A 22,243-nucleotide genomic window follows, 5' to 3' on the forward strand; every position below is an offset into this window, starting at 1 on the left:
AGAAAAGTATTTAATCCTTCCAATTGCTTCTGTCAGATCAACTTGTTCAGTCAAGGTGGGGATTATTTCTGTTACAGACAAAAAGAAAAATATTTTTTTTTTTATTGCCTTCTCCATGACACTCAAAGTTGATGATCACTGTTTCACTAGCATTTGTTGGCCCCAAAAGCAAATACTTAGAATTAAACCCAGGTTTCCCCTATGGCAGTGCAAAGTCACTACTGTACTACTACTTAGAAGGTTAACTTCTAAGAAGTAGTTTTAAATGTAATTTATTTGCAATTTACCTAGCTCGTTGCCAAGATCCTGCAGTTCTTCATTTGCAGCTTGGTTTCTGTTACAAAAAGCTGAAGGTGGAACATTAAACAGTTCCAAGTTAAGTGTTTTTTTGTTTTTTTTTTAAATTCCAGCTAAATGTAGTCCAGCAGCGAGTGAAGTTCTGCTAAGTGTTAGATGTATAGAGTAGAAAAAAGCATCAAATAAAGAAGGCCTGGTTTAAAAATTTTTTAAAAACAACATAAACAGTTTTTCAGGCTGTATTTTACTAAATGTTGTTACAAACTGTAGTGTGTACCTGAAAAATCTTGACACTGACAGGAGGCGGAATGAAAGAATGTTGGTAGCATTTTTCCCCCCTTGGTATTGTTTCTCTCTCCTCCCAATGTATTTATACAAATAGGTATTTTGATGTCTATGGTTTTTAAATAAAATAAAGCAGGTTAGCCCTTTCCACATCTAAGCTGGAATGTTCCCCCTTATGTAGCCGTAATATGATGCTTGATTTCCCAGGAAATAGCTCTCTGTTCAAGAAGGTCTGCCATCTCTCACAATTATATAAAACCCAAAGAGCTACCTCAAGTTGACATCCCACATGCTTTATTCTGAGTGATCAATGATTCTAGAGTTTCAATCACCCCCTTGAAGCACTGTGTACTTGGGACAATATAAAATAATTGTGTGATTGAATGCTTTCAGTTGATCACATTTTTGAGGCTTAATTAAATATGGACATATGTAGTGTGAGTAGCAGAGTAGAACTGCTCGAATAGTGTTTGAAATACTAGTCTTTGATTAATTTCATTGGTATTCACTGAATAGTTGTTGTGATATTTGGCAAATATTCTATGGATCGGTGAACCCTAGATCAAAGTTACAGTTAAAAGACTTATTTGGATTCTGATTCTTCCCTTTCTGACTCATTCTTTGTTTCTGGAGTATCTAAAAGTATCTTTGATGCTGTGAGAAATTTTATTTGGAGGAGGTAAAGTTTACATTGACCACATATATATTTAAAATGGACAACCTTGTATGAACTACATGCAGTATTTTGTGGTCAGGTTGCCTAGGCAATTAAACTTTCTTGAAGGGGTCTATTACAGAATGCCTTTTGATAGCTGTAATTTTTTAATATAGTTTCTTGCACCTAAAAGGTGTCAATTAAGATTTGTGTAATCTAGTAATAACATTATACTGTGCTGTATCAGATATTATAGCCTGAGCTACTGTATCTCTATTGCAAATGTATAGGTGTAAAGCAGGCCTGCACAACTCGTAAAGCGGCGAGGGTCACATTACTCCAAAGAAAACAGCTGAGGGCCGAAATCTCCCGGCCCCATAGAAACACCCCGCCCCAGGACTGCCCAGCCCTGCAGAAACAAACCCTCCTTCCCCAGCGTCGCCCCACCAAAACATCTGTGGGCCAAAAAGGAAGGTTGGGGGTGGGGAGGTGATACTTGATTTTAAATCAACCAGGGGCTCCCAGCTGAAGAGGTGCCTGGGAGCCCTCAGGGTCAAATTAAAGGGCCCGGGGCTCCAGCGGCTGGGGGAACCCGGCAGGGCCGGCTCTAGGTTTTTTGCTGCCCCAAGCAAAATAAAATTTGGTTGCCCCCCATCCCAGCCCTAGGCTCCCCCCTGTACCTCCCTGCTGCCCCAGTCCTGGGCTCTCCCCCCACCCATCCACACCCCCTGCCACCCCAGTGCTGGGCTTCCCCCTTTCCTCCCCACCAGTGCCCTCCCCCCACCCCGCTGCTGCCCCAGCCCTGGGCTCCCCTCCACCAGTGTCCCCCCCACACACACCTCCTGCCGCCCCAGCCCTGGGTCACTGGTAACTCGCTCCCAGGGCGGGTCATTCAGCAGGAATTTTGGATGTGCACAAAACACAGACAGGATTGGTTCCCATATGGTTACAGAGCTGCAGTAAAGTGGAACAATTTTCAGCTTGTGTGATTGGAGGATATCTGGATGCATATTATAAGACTGTCCTCCATAAATGAGGAAAAGTTGAGGTGCCTTTATTATTCTTTTGTTCCACTCTTTCTTTCTATGGGGAATTTGCCAATGCAATATCACTGTCTTCCTTTCAAACAAACAAAAAGGCAATGGCTGTTGAAAATAGCAATTCCAGTCCTAATGAGCATTTCTTGCTCAATTTTATCCTACTTTTTCTACAGCAAGTTACAGTGGATCAGTATATTTGATTTGGGAGAAATGAAGTAACAGCTGCCCAAACTGAGCTTGAGCACTCCTGAATTTTGAGGTGTTCAAATCTGGAAGGCGGGTGTGGGGGGGCTGTGGGCTCCGTGGGGGAGCATGGCAGCAACGTGTCTGGAGCTGCACGGAGCCAGACATGCCGGTCTGAGTGGCACAGTAAGGGGGCTGGAGGTTGGAGAAGGGGTAGGGGGTTCCAGGGGGCAGTCAAGGGACAGGGAGCAGGGGTGGTTGGATGGGGTGGAGGTTCAGGGGGGCAGTCAGGGGACAGGCAGCAGTTGGATAGGCATGGGAGTCCCAGGGGTTTATCAGGGGACAGGTAGGGGATGGGGTCCTGGGGGGAAGTTGGGGAGGGTCTCAGGAGGGGGCAATTGGGGACAAGGAGAAGAGAGGCTTAGATAGGGGCTGGGGTCCCAAGGGGCAGTTAGGGGCAGGGGTCTCAGGAGGGGGCAATCGGGGGACAAGGAGCAGCGGCATTTAGATAGGGGGTGGGGTCCGGGGGGGGCAGTTAGGGGCGCAGGGGTCCCGGGAGAGGGGTATCAGGGGACAAGGACCAGCGGTGCTTAGATAGGGGGTGGGGGTCCTGGGGGGGCAGTTGGGGCAGGGGTCCGGGGAGGGGGCAATCAGCGGCCGCGGGCCGGGATTCAAAGGGCTCTGGGCTGCCTGCAGCCGTGGGGATCCCTGAGCCCTTTAAATCCAAGCCGGCCCCGCCGCCAGAGGCGCGGCTGGGATTCAAAGGGCTCTGGGGTGCCCGAAGCCGCGGGGAGCCCTGAGCCCTTGAAATCCCAGCCGTGGCCCCACCGCCGGAGCCGCGGCCGGGATTCAGAGGGCTCTGGGGTGCCCGAAGCCGCGGGGAGCCCTGAGCCCTTTAAATCCCAGCCATGGCTGGGAATTTCTGTGGGCAGCCCAGAGCCCTTTGACTCCCGGCCGCGGCTGGGATTTAAAGGGCTCAGGGCTCCCCGCCGCTGCCGGCAGCTCAGAGCTCTTTGATTCCCGGCCGTGGCTGGGATTTAAAGGGCTCTGGCCTCCCCGCGGCTGCCGGCAGCCCAGAGCCCTTTGATTCCCAGCCAGTGGTTTCCCCAGGAATTGAAATTAGGGGAGGTGTTCGAATTTACAGGGGGGGCGTCAGGACCAATGAGATATATAAAAAAGATGAATAAAGTAAATGTTTTGTTAGGATTATGCAAATTTAACATAAGAATAATGCAAGTTACACCAAAACACATAGCAGGTCTAGATTTCTAAAAAAAATACATTTTAAAAAAAGTATTTAATTTAAATTGACTTTTGAAAAGTAAGCCATCATGGGGTAAGAGGAAAGTCCTCTCATCAGTAACTGGTTAAAAGATGGGAAACAAAGGGCAGGAATAAATTACCAGTTTTTCAGAATGGAGAGAGATAAATAGTGGTATCCCTGAGGGGTCGGTACTGGGACCATTACTGTTCAACATATTCATAAATGATCTGAAAAAATGGGTAAACAGTGAGGTGGCAAAATTTGCAGAAGATACAAAACTATTCAAGTTAGGTAAGTCCTAGGCAGACTGCGAAGAATTACAAAGGGATCTCATAAAACTGGGTGACTGGGCAACAAAAATGGCAGATGAAATTTAATGTTGATAAATGCAAAGTAATGTACATTGGAAAATAATCTCAACCTTCATTTTGTATTATAGAGTCTGAATTAGCTGTTAACACTCAAGAAAGATCTTGCAGTCATTGTGGATAGTTCTCTGAAAACATCCACTCAGCGTGCAGCGGCAGTCAGTGATTCCCAACATTCTGTTTGCTTTTTTAAAAAGAACAGGAGCACTTGTGGCACCTTAGAGACTAACAAATTTATTTGAGCATAAGCTTTCGTGGGCTACAGTTCACTTCATCGGATGTAGCCCACGAAAGCTTATGTTCTTTTTGCAATACAGACTAACACGGCTGCTACTCTGAAACCTTTGCTTTTTAAAGAAAGGGATAGATAATAAGACAGAAAATATCATATTGCCTCTATATAAATCCATGGCACATATACACCTTGAATACTGTGTGCAGATCTGGTTACCCCATCCCAAAAAAGACATACTGGAAATGCAAAAAGTACAGAAATGGGCAACTAAAATGATTAGGGGTATGAAACAGGAGAAGAAATTAAAATGACTGGGAATATTCAGCTTAGAAAAGAGACGACTAAGGGGGGATATGCTAAAGGTCTATACAATCTTGACTGATGTGAAGAAAGTGAATAAAGTAAATGTTTTGTTAGGATTATGCAAATTTAACATAAGGAAAATGCAAGTTACACCAAAACACATAACAGATCTAGATTTCTAAAAATATATATAATTTAAAAAAAAATGTATTTAATTTAAATTGACTTTTGAAAAGTAAGCCATCATGGGGTAAGTGGGCAGATCCTCTCATGGATCAGTAACTGGTTAAAAGATGGGAAACAAAGGGTAGGAATAAATTATCAGTTTTCAGAATGGAGAGAGATAAATCATGGTATCCTTGAGGGGTCAGTACTGGGACCAGTCCTACTCAACATATTCATCTGGAAAAATGGGTAAACAGTGGCAAAATTTGCAGATGATACAAAACTATTCAAGATAGTTAAGTCCCAGGCAGACTGCAAAGAGCTACAAAGGGATCTCACAAAATTGAGTGACTGGGCAACAAAATGGCAAATTAAATTCAATGTTGATAAATGCAAAGTAATGCACATTGGAAAGCAATCTCAACTACACATACAAAATGATGACATCTGAATTAGCTGTTAACACTCAAGGAAAAGATCTTGGAGTCATTGTGGATAGTTCTCTGAAAACATCCACTCCATGTGCAGCAACTGTTACAAAAGCAAACAATGTTGGGAATCATTAAGAAAGGGATAGATAATAAGACAGAAAATATCATATTGCCTCTATATAAAATCCATGGTACGTGCACACCTTGAATAGTTTGTGAAGATCTGGTCACCCATCCTAAAAAAATATATATTGGAATTGGAAAAGGTACAGAGATGGGCAACTAAAATGATGAGGGGTATGAAACAGGAGGAGAGATTAAAGTGACTGGGAATTTTCAGCTTAGAAAAGAGATGACTAATGGGGATATGATAGAGGTCTACAAAATCTTGACTGGTGCGAAGAAAGTGAATAAGGAAATTTTATTTAATCCTTCACATAACACAAGAACTAGCAGTCACCCAATGAAATTAATAGTCAGCAGATTTAAAAAAAAACAAAAGGAAGTATTTCTTCACACAATATAAAGTCAACCCAGGGAACTCTTTGCCAGGGGATGCTGTGAAGACCAAAACTATAACAGGATTTTAAAAAGAACTAGATAAATTCCTGGAGAACAGGTCCATCTGTGGCTATTAGCCAGGATGAGAGGGATGCAACGCCATGCTCTGAGTGTCCCTAGCCTGTTTGCCAGAAGCTGGGAATGGGCAACAGGGGATGGATCACTTGATGATTCCCTGTTCTATTCATTCCCTCTGAAGCACCTGGCCTTGACCATTGTTGTAAGACAGGGTACTGGGCTATATGGACCATGGGTCTGACCCAGTATGACCATTCTTATGTAAAAATGAATTATAATAAAAATGTTTAGTACAGAAACTACCCAACCTAATGACCTCCCAAGATAGCAACAATGTGAGATGATAACCTTGGCAAATAATGCATTTTAAAAATCTTGGCCTACTGGGAAACATATTTATATAAGTTTCCATTCCCAGTCACAAATCTAGCATTCTGGAGCAAAGTGACTAAGGGTACGTCCATACTACCCGCCCGGGTCGGCGGGTAGCGATCGACTTCTCGGAGTTCGATATATCGCGTCTCATCTAGACGCGATATATCGAAGTCCGAACGCGCTCCCGTCGACTCCGGAACTCCACCACCGCGAACGGCGGTGGCGGAGTCGATGGGGGAGCCGCGGACTTCGATCCCGCGCCATGAGGACGGGTAAGTACTTCAAACTAAGGTACTTCGAGTTCAGCTACGCTATTCGCATAGCTGAACTTGCGTACCTTAGTTCGAACCCCCCCCCTCCCCCCCAGTGTAGACCAGGCCTAAAATATAGTCCAACAAACAAATGTTTATTTAACATGCCCCTCACCTTTCCCTCCACCGCACTCCACTCACCGGTGTTGTCCTTGGTCAGTGGAGACTCAGAGTTCAGAGGTGCTTTCACGTGAGTACACCTTCCAGGTGGGGGACAAAAAGGCAGTTTGCTCTGGCCACGGCTGTTCGTTGTGCCATCGTTCACTCCACTGCTCTGTTGCCAATGGCTCTGCACAGTCACCTTCTGCTGTCACCTACCACTGTGACCTCTGCGAGTTGATCTCTTGAGGTTCCACCAGCTCTCAGTGATTTCAGCTGAGCTCTCAGTGCGGGAACCTCGCTGCTAGTGCAGTCTGGGCTGTCTCTTACACAAAAACACTGTACCCATAGGAACACTGTCCCCACAACAGGACTAAGCACTTAGACTTGATTGTCAGTGATTTCAGCTGCAGTGGTCACTTAACAGAGCAAAAGACTATCTATGGAGCCTAATCAGCTCTGTCTTTAAACAGTGGAGAGGGACAGGTCCCCACCCTCTCTCTTGATGCCTTCAAATCATCACAGTCTAAGTACAGGTCTACTGCCCTTTACTCATACAATAAGAACAACATTTCATCCCCCCTTCCCCCCCACATTCAAGTGGTTTGTAACCCAACCCCAGCCAAAATCTATCACTTGGACAACACATCTCTGTTTGCTGGATCCCTAGGTAGATTAGGTGTGAATGTAAATGTAATCTGGCCCTGAAGCCTTAGCCCCCAGATCATCACTAGCTGTCAGGGAGAACTCATTTAGACTTTGCTTACAAATCATCATTTGAAATTATTAGGTTGGCCAACATCACCAAAATGAATGCACTGACATCATAAAAAACAGCTGTATAAGGAAGCTAGTCTATGTTAATACATTTCAAATCTATTCTCCTTTTTCAGATACACATATTTTATCATACACTGTATAAGCTTTTAAAGTGTGTATTAATGTTTCAGTTTAAATTCAGATTTCCAAACAGTCACTAAATTGGTATGTAACTAGCTCACAAAACTTGGGGGGGTGTTGGGAAAATTCAGGGGGGGTGTACACCCCCCCTGGGTGGGGTGTAGGGAAATCACTGTTCCCAGCTGTGGCTGGGATTTAAAGGGCTCTGGGCTCCCAGCTCTGGGCTGCTCTCAGAGCGCCGTGTGCGGGGGATTTAGAATCCCCCGGCGGGCCGCACAGTGAGGCTCCGCGGGCTGCATGTTGTGCAGGCCTGGTGTAAAGTATATACAATAGAAGAAAAAAGTAAAAGATAAATTTACTTCACAACTTAGCAGGAGTTTGTAGTTAAGCCTAGCTAGTTAGCTGTTGTAGTTCCTCAATCTGTGTGAAACGCACTGAAACAGTATCTGCTGTTAGGCCTAATCCTTTAAAACAGGTCAATTTCAAGATTCTGGCCTATGTTTGGATTTTTTGTTTCTAATAATTTTAAATGTTAAACAATTATAAACCGATATAGTGCTGTCTTTTGAGTCTGCAGATAGCCTGAAACAATAGCTGTGAACTCCCCTCCACCAGTCTCATTCCCTCTTAAATTTGATGGTGACACTTTACAGCTTAACATTAACTATTTCATTGCTGATCATTTGAGCAGCTAGGACAGGGAAGGGAATGGTAATGAAGCCCATGGAGGGAGGGGGAAGATTTGGGATTTGCTCCAGGGAGAACAATGCAGAGGGACAAAAGAAGGAGAAAGACAAAGACAAGGCTGGGAGAGGAGAAATAGAGAAAGAAAGATGGGTAAGAAAGAGAGAGGTTAAAAATACAGTGGTCATAAAGGGCAGCATATTAGCTGAATATAACAATATCTATGAATACAACAGTAAGACACTGAATAATAAATAGCTATAGGAAAAGTTTGTGCCAAATTGTTCAAACCTGGGTGCCTAAAGTGAGGTTTAAAATAAGTGGGAGCAGCAGGTAGTAAGTGCCTCTGAAAATTAGGACACTTTTTTATTTGCGTTCCTAAATATGGATTCAGGAGTCTTTAGGAACCCAGATCTGAAACGTTTGGCGTTATTTATAACATCAAGGCCACAGTCGATCTACTCTAGCTCTTTATGCAGACCTCCTGTTAACATCAATGGGAGTTCTTCTGGATTGGACATATGCAGACTTAAATTCATACCACAGCCCATGGCCCAGAATTAAACCTGGAATTAGTCTTCTACAGAATAAGTTTGACACTAAGAGGAAGTCATGTCTGCTTCCTTAGGATCAGAAGGAAGCTTGAGACAGGTCAGCAAATATATATGAAAAAGACTTCCAAAAGACTTATCTGGAAGAAAAATAAAGGGACTTTGTTGGTTTTTAAGGATTAATATACACCTCTACCCTGATATAACACTACCCGATATTACACAAATTCAGATATAACGCGGTAAAGGAGTGCTCCGGCGGGCGAGGCTGAGCACTCTGGTGGATCAGAGCAAGTTCGATATAACATGGTTTCACCTATAATGCGGTAAGATTTTTTTGGCTCCCAAGAACAGTGTTATATCAAGGTAGAGGTGTAGTGGAAATTCATTTAAATTCTTTTACAATTTCATTTTAACCTAACCATTTTCCATAGATTGTTAAATGTTCCCTCAACATGGCAATTTTTTATAGAAAATTACTTTTAAAAATTGTAATTCAACAGACATGTCTTTTTTTTTAAATAGCTTTCTACCTTTTAGATACATCTTACTTGCTTCAGACAAGCTTCTTGCATGCAATGTTTTGTTCCTTTGAAGTTTTGTGCTTAAGCCCTGGCATGAGACCTAGCTGGGCTGTAAAACTCTCCCTCAGCAGCTTGCTTATGCTTATGCAGTTAGCCTTTCTGCAAGGGGTTCTGCTGCTTATTTACAGAATTCCATTTTTCCAATTATAAAATGAACATTATATTAAGAGAGTCTTCTTTTTACCAATTAGGTCAAAGTCCTAAAATTTTAAGACCTAAACCACATGGTTTAGAGCGAACTGATTCACAAACCATAGGTGACTTTGCTACAAGAAGAAAGGGTATGTACTATAGCACTGCATGTTGTATGGGGCTTTGTTTTAAAAAAAATGTTTCTTTTAAAGGTTAAACTCTAATAAAGCATTGTCACTGATAATGTTGTAATTTAAGGTATTTGGACACATTTTACTTGCTAATAAAAAGTGTTTCCCATGCAGGGGAAAACATTCAGATTTACCAGAAATTAACACTTATACATATAAGTTTTGTTCAGTTTATAGCTGCTCATATTTCAGATTTAATTTTGTATCTGTTTATTTAGAAACAAGGGTATGTGGTCTACCAGTATGTTGTTTGAAAGAACTTCTAATTAAGAGTTAACATAAATGTCACAGGTTAATAATCTGCTGTTAGCTAAATGTCAAGATGCAGTCAAAGAGATTGATCCTGTGACTATCTATTAGTACAGTGATTTCATTTATATTTTTTAAATTAGTATTACGAAGGTGGAATCTGACTGGTTTATTATAGACACTAACTGTGTTGGTATCCAGTACAGTCACATGGGCTAAGACAAATTATAAATGTCAAACTTATTTTTTTTTAAAGCATGCTTCAGGTGCATTTAAAGCCTGGTCAAAAGTCCATTTAAATTGATAGACTGACTCTTGCTGATTTCATTGGGCTTTGGATCAAGACCTTACTGTATTTCTAAAGATACAGTAGTTGTACTTGGGCTGTTGATTGTAGCTGTCATTCAGCCTCATGCCTTATAAAGCACTTGAGCTGTACTGGTATCCACCACAGCCACTCATCCAGTAGCATGTTTGTTGCTTAGGTAAGGTTCAGTTCTGCCACCTTAGCTCACGTTGAGTAATACCTTATTCCTTAAGTAATTCCTGGAAATAAATTATTGGGATTTTTTTTAAATCAATGGGACTACCTGATAAATAAGATACTGCTAAGCATGAATTAAGGTGGCAGAACCTTGTTAATTGTAAGTTACTGATGTATGCTGATACCTCTTGAGCTACATATAGGTGACTCTACTGAATTTTAACCAAGAATTTGGAGCAGAGCCCGGAGCTGGAGTGCAGAGCAACTCCAGAGCAGTGGAGCTGCAGGTTTTTGCCTAGAGCTGGAGCGGAGCCAGAGCACAGCTCCAAAGCCCTGGTTTTAACTGCAGTTTAACAGTTTGGGGCGATTAAGTTCAGTTATCACTTATCTGTAACATTTCAATTAAAAAAAAATTTACATAGAAATCTGTACCAAGGGCTGACCTTTTTAGATAACCCTTTCTCCTAATACTGCCTCAAAATAGTCCCTTTAGCTGTAATATAGTACAGTTCTGCTACCCCTTATAAGACCACCTCTGTTAAGCAATTGATTTTTGAGAGTCCCACAAGTGGTCACTTTGACAGGTTTCAATGTATATGAACTAGTTTTAAACTGGCTGAAGTTTTGATGTTGGTAAGTAGGTTGGTCTTGGAGCAGTCAGATGGGCTGTCAACAATCTTGTGTAGCTGATATTTAATTTTGTTTGTTTTGTGAAAAAACTCTAATAGCGTTCATAATAATTTCATAACTACCTTCTCAAAGTAATTGAATTTTTAAATGTCAAGTATGATAGAAATTAAGATTGATGATAAATAGACTTCCCTATAAGTCTTGCAGTACAGAAATCCATTGGGTTTTTTACAATTCAAAATCACTTATATTTAATTTCCGTTTTAGTTTAAGCTGTGGTTCTACTCTGAAAATTGTGTAAAAATGCACCTTACTCAGAATCCTATCATCTGATGTTAATGGTGCTGGTATGTTTCTTCTGTTTTTCTCTCAAGTTAAGCAGTATAGAGAACTAAATCACCTATGGAAAACTGAGCTGGATTCTATTATGACTCATCAATTTTGTTAACTAAATGCCAGTTAAAGGGCCCTCACTTTCACCTCTGCAGCCTTAACAATGGGATTGCAAATGTGTAAGTGAATGCAGAATTGGGTTTGCAGAGTCTTTATTATTGACAGAGGTGTATGAGCCAAGAAAATATTTCAGATCTAGAGTTTGCAGGACTGGCAATTTTTAAATAAAAGGCTAGCAACCAACCAACCCTACCTTTTACTTGTGAACTATCTTTTATTTGATGAGTCATTGTGGCACAATAAACATGGAATCCTAGAGTGCCATTTTCAGATTCCCTTTTCAGAATAGAATCGCACGTTAATATTCAGCTTTCAAAATTCTCTGATAGTGGTAGCACTCATTACTAACAACATCATAATTATTTTGGAAAGTTTATAATACAGACAGTGGTTCAGAAACCTCTTTCAGAAGTGAACATTTCCTGATAAGTGTATTTGGGGGTTTATGTGGAAATCTTACTCAGTGGCAACTTAAAATAAAAGTAATTATATTGATTTCTGTGCATTGCTAGCCTTAGAATAGCTGCTGAATTTGGATTTGTTTTAAAATGTTCTGTGCTTTAAAATTGTTTGTTTGTTTTTTATATAGCAAAACCAGCTCCACTAGAAATAAAACCTCTGCCAGAATGGGAAGAATTGCAAGCCCCAGTTAGATCTCCTATCACTCGAAGTTTTGCACGAGAGTAAGTCTCTTAGCTTTTCTTACTTTAGAGGATTTATTTTATTTTTACTGGAGCATTAATGAATATATCTGCGATCTTTCCTTTTTCAGCCTCTCTAGCAGAGACTGAGATTTCCTGTGTGTGCATGTGGTGTGTGTGTGTGTGTGTGTACACACGCAGCCATGTGCGCAAGCATGTGTCAGCTGTATGTATGTATGTATGTTCGGTATCATTTGTTAAATAATAAGACAATGTATAATCAGAAAACTCAACCCTGGTAAAGCTGACAAATAAGAGTTTAAGCTCTAATATACTTTTTTTTTTGTTTACCAGGAGTTTTAAAATATTCTAGTTTGATTGTTTGTAAAATAATTCCTGGTAATTAGCTCCTCCAGGTTTCCTATGTCTCCCAGACCGGATTCAGTTCATAGCACAACTTCCAGCAGTGACTCGCACGACAGTGAAGAGAATTATGTACCCATGAATCCAAATCAGTCCACTGAAGACTCAGTATGTAAAATCTACATCTTAACTACTCTCTTCCTGTGCAGTCCTTACTTTTAAATTATGCAAACACAAATCCTTCTTCAGTCAACAAACCTTTCTTTACATTTTCTGCATCAAAACCAAAAACTATTTATCTTTATAGAATTTTAGCTTTGTTTTAACACTGTAGCAGTGAGAATGTTAAGAGTAGAATTGTTCAATAAAGAGGAAGGTTAGTATGTCCACAATATATGTTGAGAGTAGGACACCTTTTGAACAAAGTGGTTTAAAATACGTTCTTTCCCAAGGTTTCTGTCTCTTCTTTTCTTTATTCCTGGGCTACGTGTCAGTAAGTAATCTGTTTCAGTGGAAATAAATAATGCTAGTATTCTCAAGCCACTCTAGAGGCCATTTGAAAAAGAAATGTTGCAAGTAAACATTGCAAGAAACACGGAAGGAACAAAAAAGTCATAAGAAATCTCCATTGATATTTCTTGTTCAAGTTTTTCTAAAAATATGTATGTTTATTATACTTTTTTTTACAAGAGACATTTTGTATACAAGATAAAATGATAATGATTATATTGTCTACTTTGTTCTTCAGATAGCTTTTTGCTTTCAGTATAGTCATCCAAGAAATTTTTAGCAAAAGTGAATTAAATTTCATTTCACTTGCTCACATCAGATACAGTATAGAAGTTGTTAGCTGTGTATACATTATGTTTAGGTGTTCACTGAAATGTATCATGAGTGATGCATGTTTTACCCAAATAGAAGCAAGAATTTGCAGTAGCATTTTAAAATAAAAGGTTAGTACATTCCTAAACCAAAATATAGTTCAGAGCACCATTGAACTTTGGGAAAGTTGATAATATCTGTAGCCAAACTTTTCAACTCAGGCCCATCTTAGATATTTTAAGTTTTTTACATAGTGCTCATCACTTAATAGCTAAGTGTTGCTTAGATTCTTATTTAGTATGAATTAAAATACAAATAGTAATATTTGAAAGCACTGTGCAGGCACTAACTGATCCTCACAACAGCCTTGTGAAGGAGTTACTGGTAAGTAAGCAGTGATGTATTCCATTTTACAGCTGGAGAAATTGAAACACGGTGATTGTGAATTACCTTTAGCCATGCAGCAAATCAGTAGCAGAATCAGAATTAGAAATCAAGGATTTCTGTTTACTGATTCTGTGTTCAAGCCACTAGACCAAGATGCCACTTAAGAAAATTTAATTTTAAAACTTAAATGAATGTGTTTAATTTCATATCTAAAGGACTGGCCCATTGCTTATAAAATTTTCTACTGTCTTACATCTCTCATTCTTCTAGATTATGGTACCAAATCCCTTTTGTTTTCTTTTAATTATATTTTAAGACTTTGATTTTTGTTTTTAATGGACACATCCTGTTTATGTAATTGTGTGAAATATAGATCCTTTTCTATATAAAGAGTAATATGCTATTACACATGCCAGAAACAATGATACAGGCAATAAAACTTGTATTTTATAAATGAAATATAGTAAATCTTTTCAAAGAAGTTCCTAATAAACAACTCAGATGCTTAATTGACTCCGTTTTTTAAATCCTAGCCATTTTTGTTTGTCCATGTTACTGCCTACTGTTAAAGGCATTGGTGATAATGGAATAAATTGTGTAATAGAATTAAAAAAAAAAAAAAAAAAAGAACAGAACAACCCCCCTAAATTAACTCTTTAAGCATTGGGGAGGGGGCGTTCCCAGTGATCTTGAGATGGCTACAAAACTTTAGGTTTATAAAATGCACTTATTATATAAAGTTTTTGGAAACTTCATTGTTTTAACTACAACTTAAAAAAGGGTCCATAATTTTCTCATCCTTTCCTGTCATTGACTTTAATGTATCTTGTTTCTACGTGTCATATTTCTGTTTAATTTAGTTAAATGAGCAATATTCAGCATTTTCTTTCCAGTTGCTGTCAGCCTTACCCTGTCTTTCCTTCTGCCTTGCTCTTCATTTTTTGCTGACTGCTGCCCTCTGTCTTCCTTTTTTTTTTCTTTATCTTTTAGAGAAGAGTCCTTCTATTGTACTGTTCCTATAACACCTGTTAAGAGGGAGGGATCAGGCTGGGAGAGGACAGAGGAGGTGAGGTGGTAAAAATCTGGGCTAATTGAAAACTAGGTTCATGCAATACAATTTAGTTCATTTTAGGCAGCCCTGTCCAACTTTTCTAGAGATAGATTAATCCTGCAGTTTTATCAACTGAATAATGCTTTTGGATTTTCAGATTAGTTATTATGATAGTTTTTGAATGAAATGCAAAAGGTTTTTTTCAAAACTTTACCAGTATTGTAAGGCTGAGTTTTTATCAAATGACTATTAATAGTAATATAGTGAAATACAACATTCTTTACTTAAGTAATGTTAAACTCGAGACACAGAGTGCCAATCAGAAAATCCATAGACTGTCCTTAGCTCACTCATATGTAGGAATTAGACACGATCTTTTTGGAGTGTCTACCTGAAATTTGATTTTTTTTCCTGTCTTTTGACTCTGTGTCCCAAGATCAACATTAGTTAAACCTAATTTTTGTTTATAATATTGTTAGATCATTAATAATAGTCTATAAAATATGAATTATTTACCAGATCAGGAGATCTCCTTGATGAGTTCCAAAATCTTGACTATGTAGATAGTGTTTAATAGACTGAGCAGAATGTTTGAATGTTCATTGTTGTTGACTTGATTATTTTTCATTATAATTTCAGATTTTGTTCGGCAGCAACAGTCTTGATGGAGGAAGTAGCCCTAGGGTAAAACCAAAAGGAGATAAACAAGTAGAATACTTAGATCTGGATCTAGATTCTGGGAAATCTACTCCACCTCGTAAGGTAAACAAAATGACTGTTTAAAAAAAGGTTGATCTGATGTACAAAACTGAGCTGCATGAAGAATGTATAAGTTATTGCAAGTTTAGATTGGATTATTCTACTCAATGAAAAAGAAAAGCAGCCCAGCAGCTTCACCCTGATTAGCTAGCAGATCTCTATTGTGGCCAGTCATGGAAGCAATATTGCACCCCTCTGGCAAAGCTATAATATAACCTAATGACAGATTTGCATGGAGCTATTACCTTGGTCTGTCAAGGCATGATAAGAGAAGTCAAATCCTTGATCAGCTTTACTCGCAATCTCTTTCTGAGAGTTACACAGGTCTCGCGTCACATAACTGTCACTGTATTTTATCAGTATGGGAAGTGCCAGTGTCTACAACTTCAGTACACATAGTGAAGTTTCGGTTTAACTATCAATGAGTGTACAGTAGATCAAGTATTTTCTTCCTTGAGATTTCTTCACTGGAATCCTGAATCTTAGTATTCTTCTTCGAGTGATTGCTCCTATGCATTCCAGTTAGGTGTGCGCGCCGTGCGTGCATGGCTCTTCGGAAGATTTTTACCCTAGCAACACCGGCGGGCCGGCTGGGCGCCCCCTGGAGTGGCGCCGCTATAGCGCTAGATATATACCCCAGCCAGCCCGTCCGCTCCTCAGTTCCTTCTTCCCGCCCGTGATGGCCGTTGGAACAGTGGAGTGCTCCTTTGACCTCCACATCCCTAGCTCATCTCTGTTTCTCGTTTTGTATTTAGTGTATATAGTTAGTTAAAATAGTTAGTTAAGTTAGTTATTAGGTAGATTAAGGGGAATTAGGGGGGCTTAGCCCCTCTTTTCCCGTCCGGTGCGGGCTTATGCCCAAGACACCGGGGTTTAAGCCCTGTGCGGCTTGCCAGCGGCACATGCCGATTGGGGACCCTCACGACTCCTGCCTGCGTTGTCTTGGTGAGGCCCATCGACCAGATAAGTGCCCAATTTGCAGATCGTTCAAACCTAGAACGAAAAAGGAGCGGGACATTAGATTGAGGCAGCTCCTAATGGAGTCGGCGCTTTCCCCTGCGGTGCCGACACCATCAGCTCCGCCGTCGTCCTCGGCACGGAGTGCTCCAGCGGTCCCCGACCGGTCCGGTACTGAGACTCTTAAGAAGCAGCCGGCACCGAAGCCCCGGCACCGTTCCCTCTCACCATCGGGGAAACGAAAGCCGCAGCAAAAGTCTATGAAGACGTCTGCATCGGGACCGCTTGTCCAGCAGCCAGTGTCGGCCCCCTTGGTACCGACCTCGACAGCGCATAGACCATGCGCGGTACCGTCCACTCCGGCACCGACAGGGCCGTTGAGTCCGGTACCTCCGTGCTCCCTGGTGCAAACAGTGGTCGAGCTGCCTCTCCTATCCACGCCCGAGACTTTCTCGACGGCGAGGGAGCTCATAGAGCTCACAGAGGCACCGAGTCTCCGGCCCCCGGCACCGCCGGTGCGGGCTGTGCAGTCAGTGGGCAAACCGGCCATGATGAGGCCTCCTTCCCCTGACAGACGGGATAGAAGGCGATCCAGGTCCCGCTCCCGATCCCGGAGACGGTCACCTTCACGCCGATCCAGGTCCCGGCACCAGTCACCATCCCGGTACCGCTCTCCTTCTCGGCGCCGGTCGCAGTCCCGGTACCGCTCCTCATCGCGGTACCGGTCGCACTCCCGGAGATGATCCCGGTCCCGGTCTCCGGACCGTCGGCACCGAAGAAGGTCCGGATCCCGACACCGCTCCCGTCACCGTTCACGGAGCCGCTCCCGTCGACGACAGTCGAGATCGCGGTCGACCTCCTGTTACTCACGTGGTCGATGGTCCCGCTCTCGCTCCCGGCACTGCGACGACCGGCACCAGTCCCTGGCACCGTCCACGGACAGACTAGCGGCATCGACGGCGCAGTCCCTGAGCGCCTCTGCCCCCCCGTGGCCTTCCCGCCAACCGTCGGTCGCCTCGCACGAGGGCAGCGGTGGAGATCACCGGGCAGACCCCCAAGGACAGGACCACGGTCCACAGCAATGGGGCTTCTGGACCCCCTGGGCCTATCACGAGGCTCAAGGCGTCCCCTCCCGGCAGCGACCCAGGGCCTCGGACCACAAGGTGCCGGACGCCACTGTCAGCAGGCCCCCTCCATCACCTCCGGTTGAGGCTCCACTGCCACCTGTACTGGCGGAACATCCCGTAGAGGCGGAGGCTTCGCACCCCATGGACGAGCCTCAGCTACAAGCCATGGGCCAGGGCCTGTCCTCGTCTTCCTCGCCGGATGAGGCGGTGGTGGGGTCTTCATCATCGGATCCCCCTCCGATGGACTTGCGTGCCCACCAGGACCTCCTTCGTCGGGTGGCACAAGCCATTGACCTCCCGGTCGCAGAGGTCACTGAAGACGAGGATCCGGTTAGTAGTGTGCTTGGAGCTGAGGCCCCGAGGCGAGTGGCCCTGCCCTTCATTCGCACCATTCAGAAGAATGCCACTACAATCTGGCATTCGCCTGCATCCATCCCTCTCACTGCTCGAGGCGTGGAGCGAAAGTACTCCGTTCCCCCGACCGGGTACGAGTACCTGTATACGCACCCGACCCCAGACTCCTGGTCATTCACAGACTGCACGACGAGGGAGAGAAATGGGCAACCCGCGCCGGCGCCAAAGTCCAAGGACGCGCGGAGGATGGACCTGTTGGGCCGGAAGGTCTATTTGGCTGGCGGCCTTCAGCTACGGATAGCCAATCAGCTGGCTCTCCTTGGCCGCTACACCTACGACAACTTTGTGGCCCTCTCTAAGTTTACGGAGTTGATTCCAACATCCTCCAGGCAGGAATTCTCAGCCCTGCTTGAGGAGGGCAAGAAAGCCTCCAGGTCCTCCCTCCAGGCCTCACTGGACTCTGCAGATTCCGGAGCCAGAACTTTGGCATCAGGAGTGACCATGAGGAGGATCTCCTGGCTGCAGTCTTCCACCTTGCCGCCAGAAGTCCAGTACACCTTACAGGACCTGCCCTTCGATACCAAGGGCCTATTCTCGGAGAAGACAGACTCCAGAATCCAGACCCTTAAAGATGGTCGTGTCGCCATCCGCACCCTGCGCATGCACACGCCAGCTACCCAGCGGAGGTTCTTCAGGCAGCAGCCGTATCGGCCATTTAATCAGGCCAGGTCACGGCCTGATAATGGGTGCAGAGGCAGACTGAACCGCCGTAGACCATCGGGCAACCGGCGTACCCAGTCCCAGGAGCCCTCCAAAGCCCCCCAAGGGCCGAAGCAGGCATTTTGATGGGACGCCCGAGGACGGCCCATCAGTCTCTTCACCAGATCCTTCCCCGTTATTTTTCAACCATCTTTCCCACTTCCTCCCGGCGTGGTCCCAGATTACAACGGACAACTGGGTGCTACGCACGGTAGAGGTCCGGTTACCGTCTTCAGTTTGTTTCGCCCCCTCCCTCCCACCCACCCACCCCGTCCCTCTTCAGGGACCCCTCTCACGAGCAAGTCCTCTCACAAGAGGTCGAGACTCTGCTGAGTTTGGGTGCCATAGAGGAGGTGCCGAGCGAAATGCGAGGCAGGGGATTTTATTCCCGATATTTCCTAATCCCCAAGGCGAAGGGAGGTCTACGACTCATACTAGACCTCCGAGAGCTCAACAGATACCTGCTCAAGCTCAAGTTTCGCATGGTAACCCTGGGGACTATCATTCCCTCCCTGGATCCGGGAGACTGGTTTGCCGCCCTCGACATGAAGGACGCGTATTTCCATGTCGCGATTTACCCTCCTCATCGACGCTACCTGCGTTTTGTCGTCAACAGCACACACTACCAGTTTGCGGTGCTACCCTTCGGCCTCTCCACTGCGCCGAGGGTCTTCACCAAGTGCATGGCAGTGGTTGCCGCGACCCTCCGCCGTCGTCGGATACACGTATACCCGTATCTCGACGATTGGCTGGTCCCCGGACCATCCCGCCAACTGGTAGCAAGTCACATGACCACGATCCTAGCCCTGTTTCAGCGCCTAGGACTTATGATAAATGCCGAGAAGTCCACGTTGACTCCATCGCAGAGGGTGGAGTTCATCGGAGCGGTCCTGGATTCCAATTTGGCCAGGGCCTGCCTCCCTCAACCTCGGCATCAGTCTCTGGTCTCCTTAGTTCGGGACCTGCAATCCTTTCCCACAACAACGGTGCGATCCTGCCTCCGCCTCCTGGGCCACATGGCATCGTGCACGTTCGTCACTCCGTACGCGAGGTTGCACCTTCGCCCGTTTCAAACTTGGCTTGCGTCGGTGTACCGGCCGCACCGCGACTCCATAGATATGGTGGTCACGCCCACGAAGCCGACCCTTGCTTCACTCAGCTGGTGGCTGGACCCAGAAGTCGTGTGTGCCGGAGTCCCATTCCGCCCTCCTCAACCATCCGTCACCCTGACCACGGATGCTTCGGAGCTGGGGTGGGGGGCGCACCTGGCCGACCTACACACCCAAGGTCTCTGGTCGCCCCGAGAGCTCTCCCTACATAACAATGTCAGGGAACTGCGGGCGATTCGACTCGCGTGTCAAGCCTTCCGCTCCCATCTCCAAGGGCGCTGTGTGGCGGTGTTTATGGACAACACGACGGCGATGTTTTATGTCAACAAGCAGGGTGGGGCCCAATCCTCCCTGCTTTGCACGGAAGCGATGCTCCTGTGGGACTTCTGCATAACCCATTCGATTCACCTGGTAGCGTCCTATCTTCCAGGAGTGCAGAACACGCTGGCCGACCGTCTCAGCAGGTCGTTCCTTTCCCACGAGTGGTCCCTTTGTCCAGATGTGGTATACACAATTTTCCGAAGGTGGGGGTTTCCCCAAATAGACCTGTTTGCCTCCAAAGAGAACAGGAAGTGCCACCAGTTCTGTTCTTACCAGGGTCGCTCCCAAGGCTCCCTGTAGGACGCATTCCTATGCTCCTGGAAGGATCACCTCCTATATGCTTTTCCTCCGATCCCACTCGTACATCGGGTGCTTCTCAAGCTTCGGAGGGACAGGGCCCGCCTCATATTCGTCACTCCGGCATGGCTGAGACAGCACTGGTACACCACGCTGCTCGAGCTCTCAGTACGGGATCCCATTCCCCTCCCGTTGTGGCCGGATCTGATAACGCAGGACTTCGGCAGGCTCCGCCACCCGGACCTGCGGTCCCTCCATCTTACAGACTGGTGCCTGAGTGGTTGACCCACGCGGAGCGTGACTGTTCGGAGGCGGTCCAGCGAGTCCTGCTAGAGAGCAGGAAGCGTTCCACTCGCTCGACTTACCTCGCGAAATGGAAGCGTTTCGCACTCTGGTACGATCAGAGAGACCTGAATCTGTTCGTCGTCCCTATTCCAACGATCCTGGACTACCTCTGGTCACTTAAGGAGCAGGGTCTCGTGGTCTCATCGTTGAAAGTGCACCTACCGGCCATATCCGCCTTTCGGCCGCCCGTCGGTCACCGGTCCATCTTCTCCGATCCGATGGTTTCCCGCTTCCTAAAAGGCCTAGATCGCTTGTTCCCGCCAGTATGACGTCCTACCCGTCCTGGGATCTGAATCTAGTTTTGGCCAGGCTCATGGGAGCCCCCTTCGAGCTCTTGGCCACGTGTTCCCTACTCCATCTGTCGTGGAAAACGGCTTTCCTCGTTGCCATAACCTCAGCGAGGCGAGTTTCCGAGCTTCATGCCCTAACGGCTGGTCCACCGTATACCATCTTTCATGCAGACAAAGTTCAGCTTCGGCCACACCCAGCCTTCCTCCCTAAGGTGGTATCGGCCTTCCATTTGAACCAGGACATTTTTCTTCCGTTTTTTTTCCCGAAGCCTCACGCCTCAAGTCGGGAACAACAGCTTCACACCCTGGACGTCCGCAGGGCCCTCGCTTTCTACATAGAGCGAACAAAATCCTTCCTACGTTCGCCCCAACTATTCGTAGCGGTTGCGGATCGTATGAAAGGCAAGCCGGTCTCCTCTCAGAGGATTTCCTCCTGGGTGACTGCATATATCCGAACATGCTACGAGCTTGCTCGTGTGCCAACTAACCGCCTCACCGCTCACTCTACGAGAGCGCAAGCCTCGTCTGCCACCTTCCTGGCCCATGTCCCCATCCAGGACATCTGTAGAGCGGCCACCTGGTCTTCTGTCCACACCTTCGCTTCCCACTACGCGTTGGTGCAGCAATCCAGAGACGATGCAGCCTTCGGCTCAGCAGTCTTACACTCTGCCACGTCTCACTCCGACCCCACCGCCTAGGTAAGGCTTGGGAATCACCTAACTGGAATGCATAGGAGCAATCACTCGAAGAAGAAAAGACGGTTACTCACCGTTGTAACTGTTGTTCTTCGAGATGTGTTGCTCCTATCCATTCCAGATCCGCCCTCCTTCCCCACTGTCGGAGTAGCCGGCAAGAAGGAACTGAGGAGCGGACGGGCCGGCTGGGGTATATATCTAGCGCTATAGTGGCACCACTCCAGTGGGCGCCCAGCCGGCCCAGCCGGCCCGCCGGTGTTGCTAGGGTAAAAATCTTCCGAAGAGCCGTGCACGCGCGGCACGCACACCTAACTGGAATGGATAGGAGCAACACATCTCAAAGAACAACAGTTACAACGGTGAGTAAACGTCTTTTTTATACAAGCCTTCTCTCGTATAACTGGGAGCTATAAAAATAAAATCTTAAGCAGGCTGTGTTTGTATCAGTGGCCTAGATAATACTTAGTCCTGCCATGAGTGCAGGGAACTGGACTAGATGACTTCTCAAGTTCCCTTCC

The 22,243-nt window shown here is 45.2% G+C and overlaps 1 protein-coding gene across 4 annotated transcripts in view; it reads left to right on the forward strand.

The window, feature by feature from the left end:
• The window catches only part of GAB1 (GRB2 associated binding protein 1), a 151,195-nt gene that overhangs the window by 122,498 nt on the left and 6,454 nt on the right, over window positions 1–22,243 (forward strand). For 2 of the 4 annotated variants that reach the window (XM_045019452.1, XM_045019450.1), the window contains 4 exons: window positions 9,501–9,590; window positions 12,038–12,131; window positions 12,497–12,620; window positions 15,352–15,474. In XM_045019452.1, the coding sequence (XP_044875387.1) occupies window positions 9,501–9,590; window positions 12,038–12,131; window positions 12,497–12,620; window positions 15,352–15,474 (431 nt within the window). The remainder of the gene's footprint in view (window positions 1–9,500; window positions 9,591–12,037; window positions 12,132–12,496; window positions 12,621–15,351; window positions 15,475–22,243) is intronic. The other 2 variants (XM_045019454.1, XM_045019451.1) reach the window with 1 other exon arrangement.

This window comes from Mauremys mutica, chromosome 5 (genome assembly GCF_020497125.1).
Source record: "Mauremys mutica isolate MM-2020 ecotype Southern chromosome 5, ASM2049712v1, whole genome shotgun sequence".
NCBI lineage: Eukaryota > Metazoa > Chordata > Testudines > Geoemydidae > Mauremys > Mauremys mutica.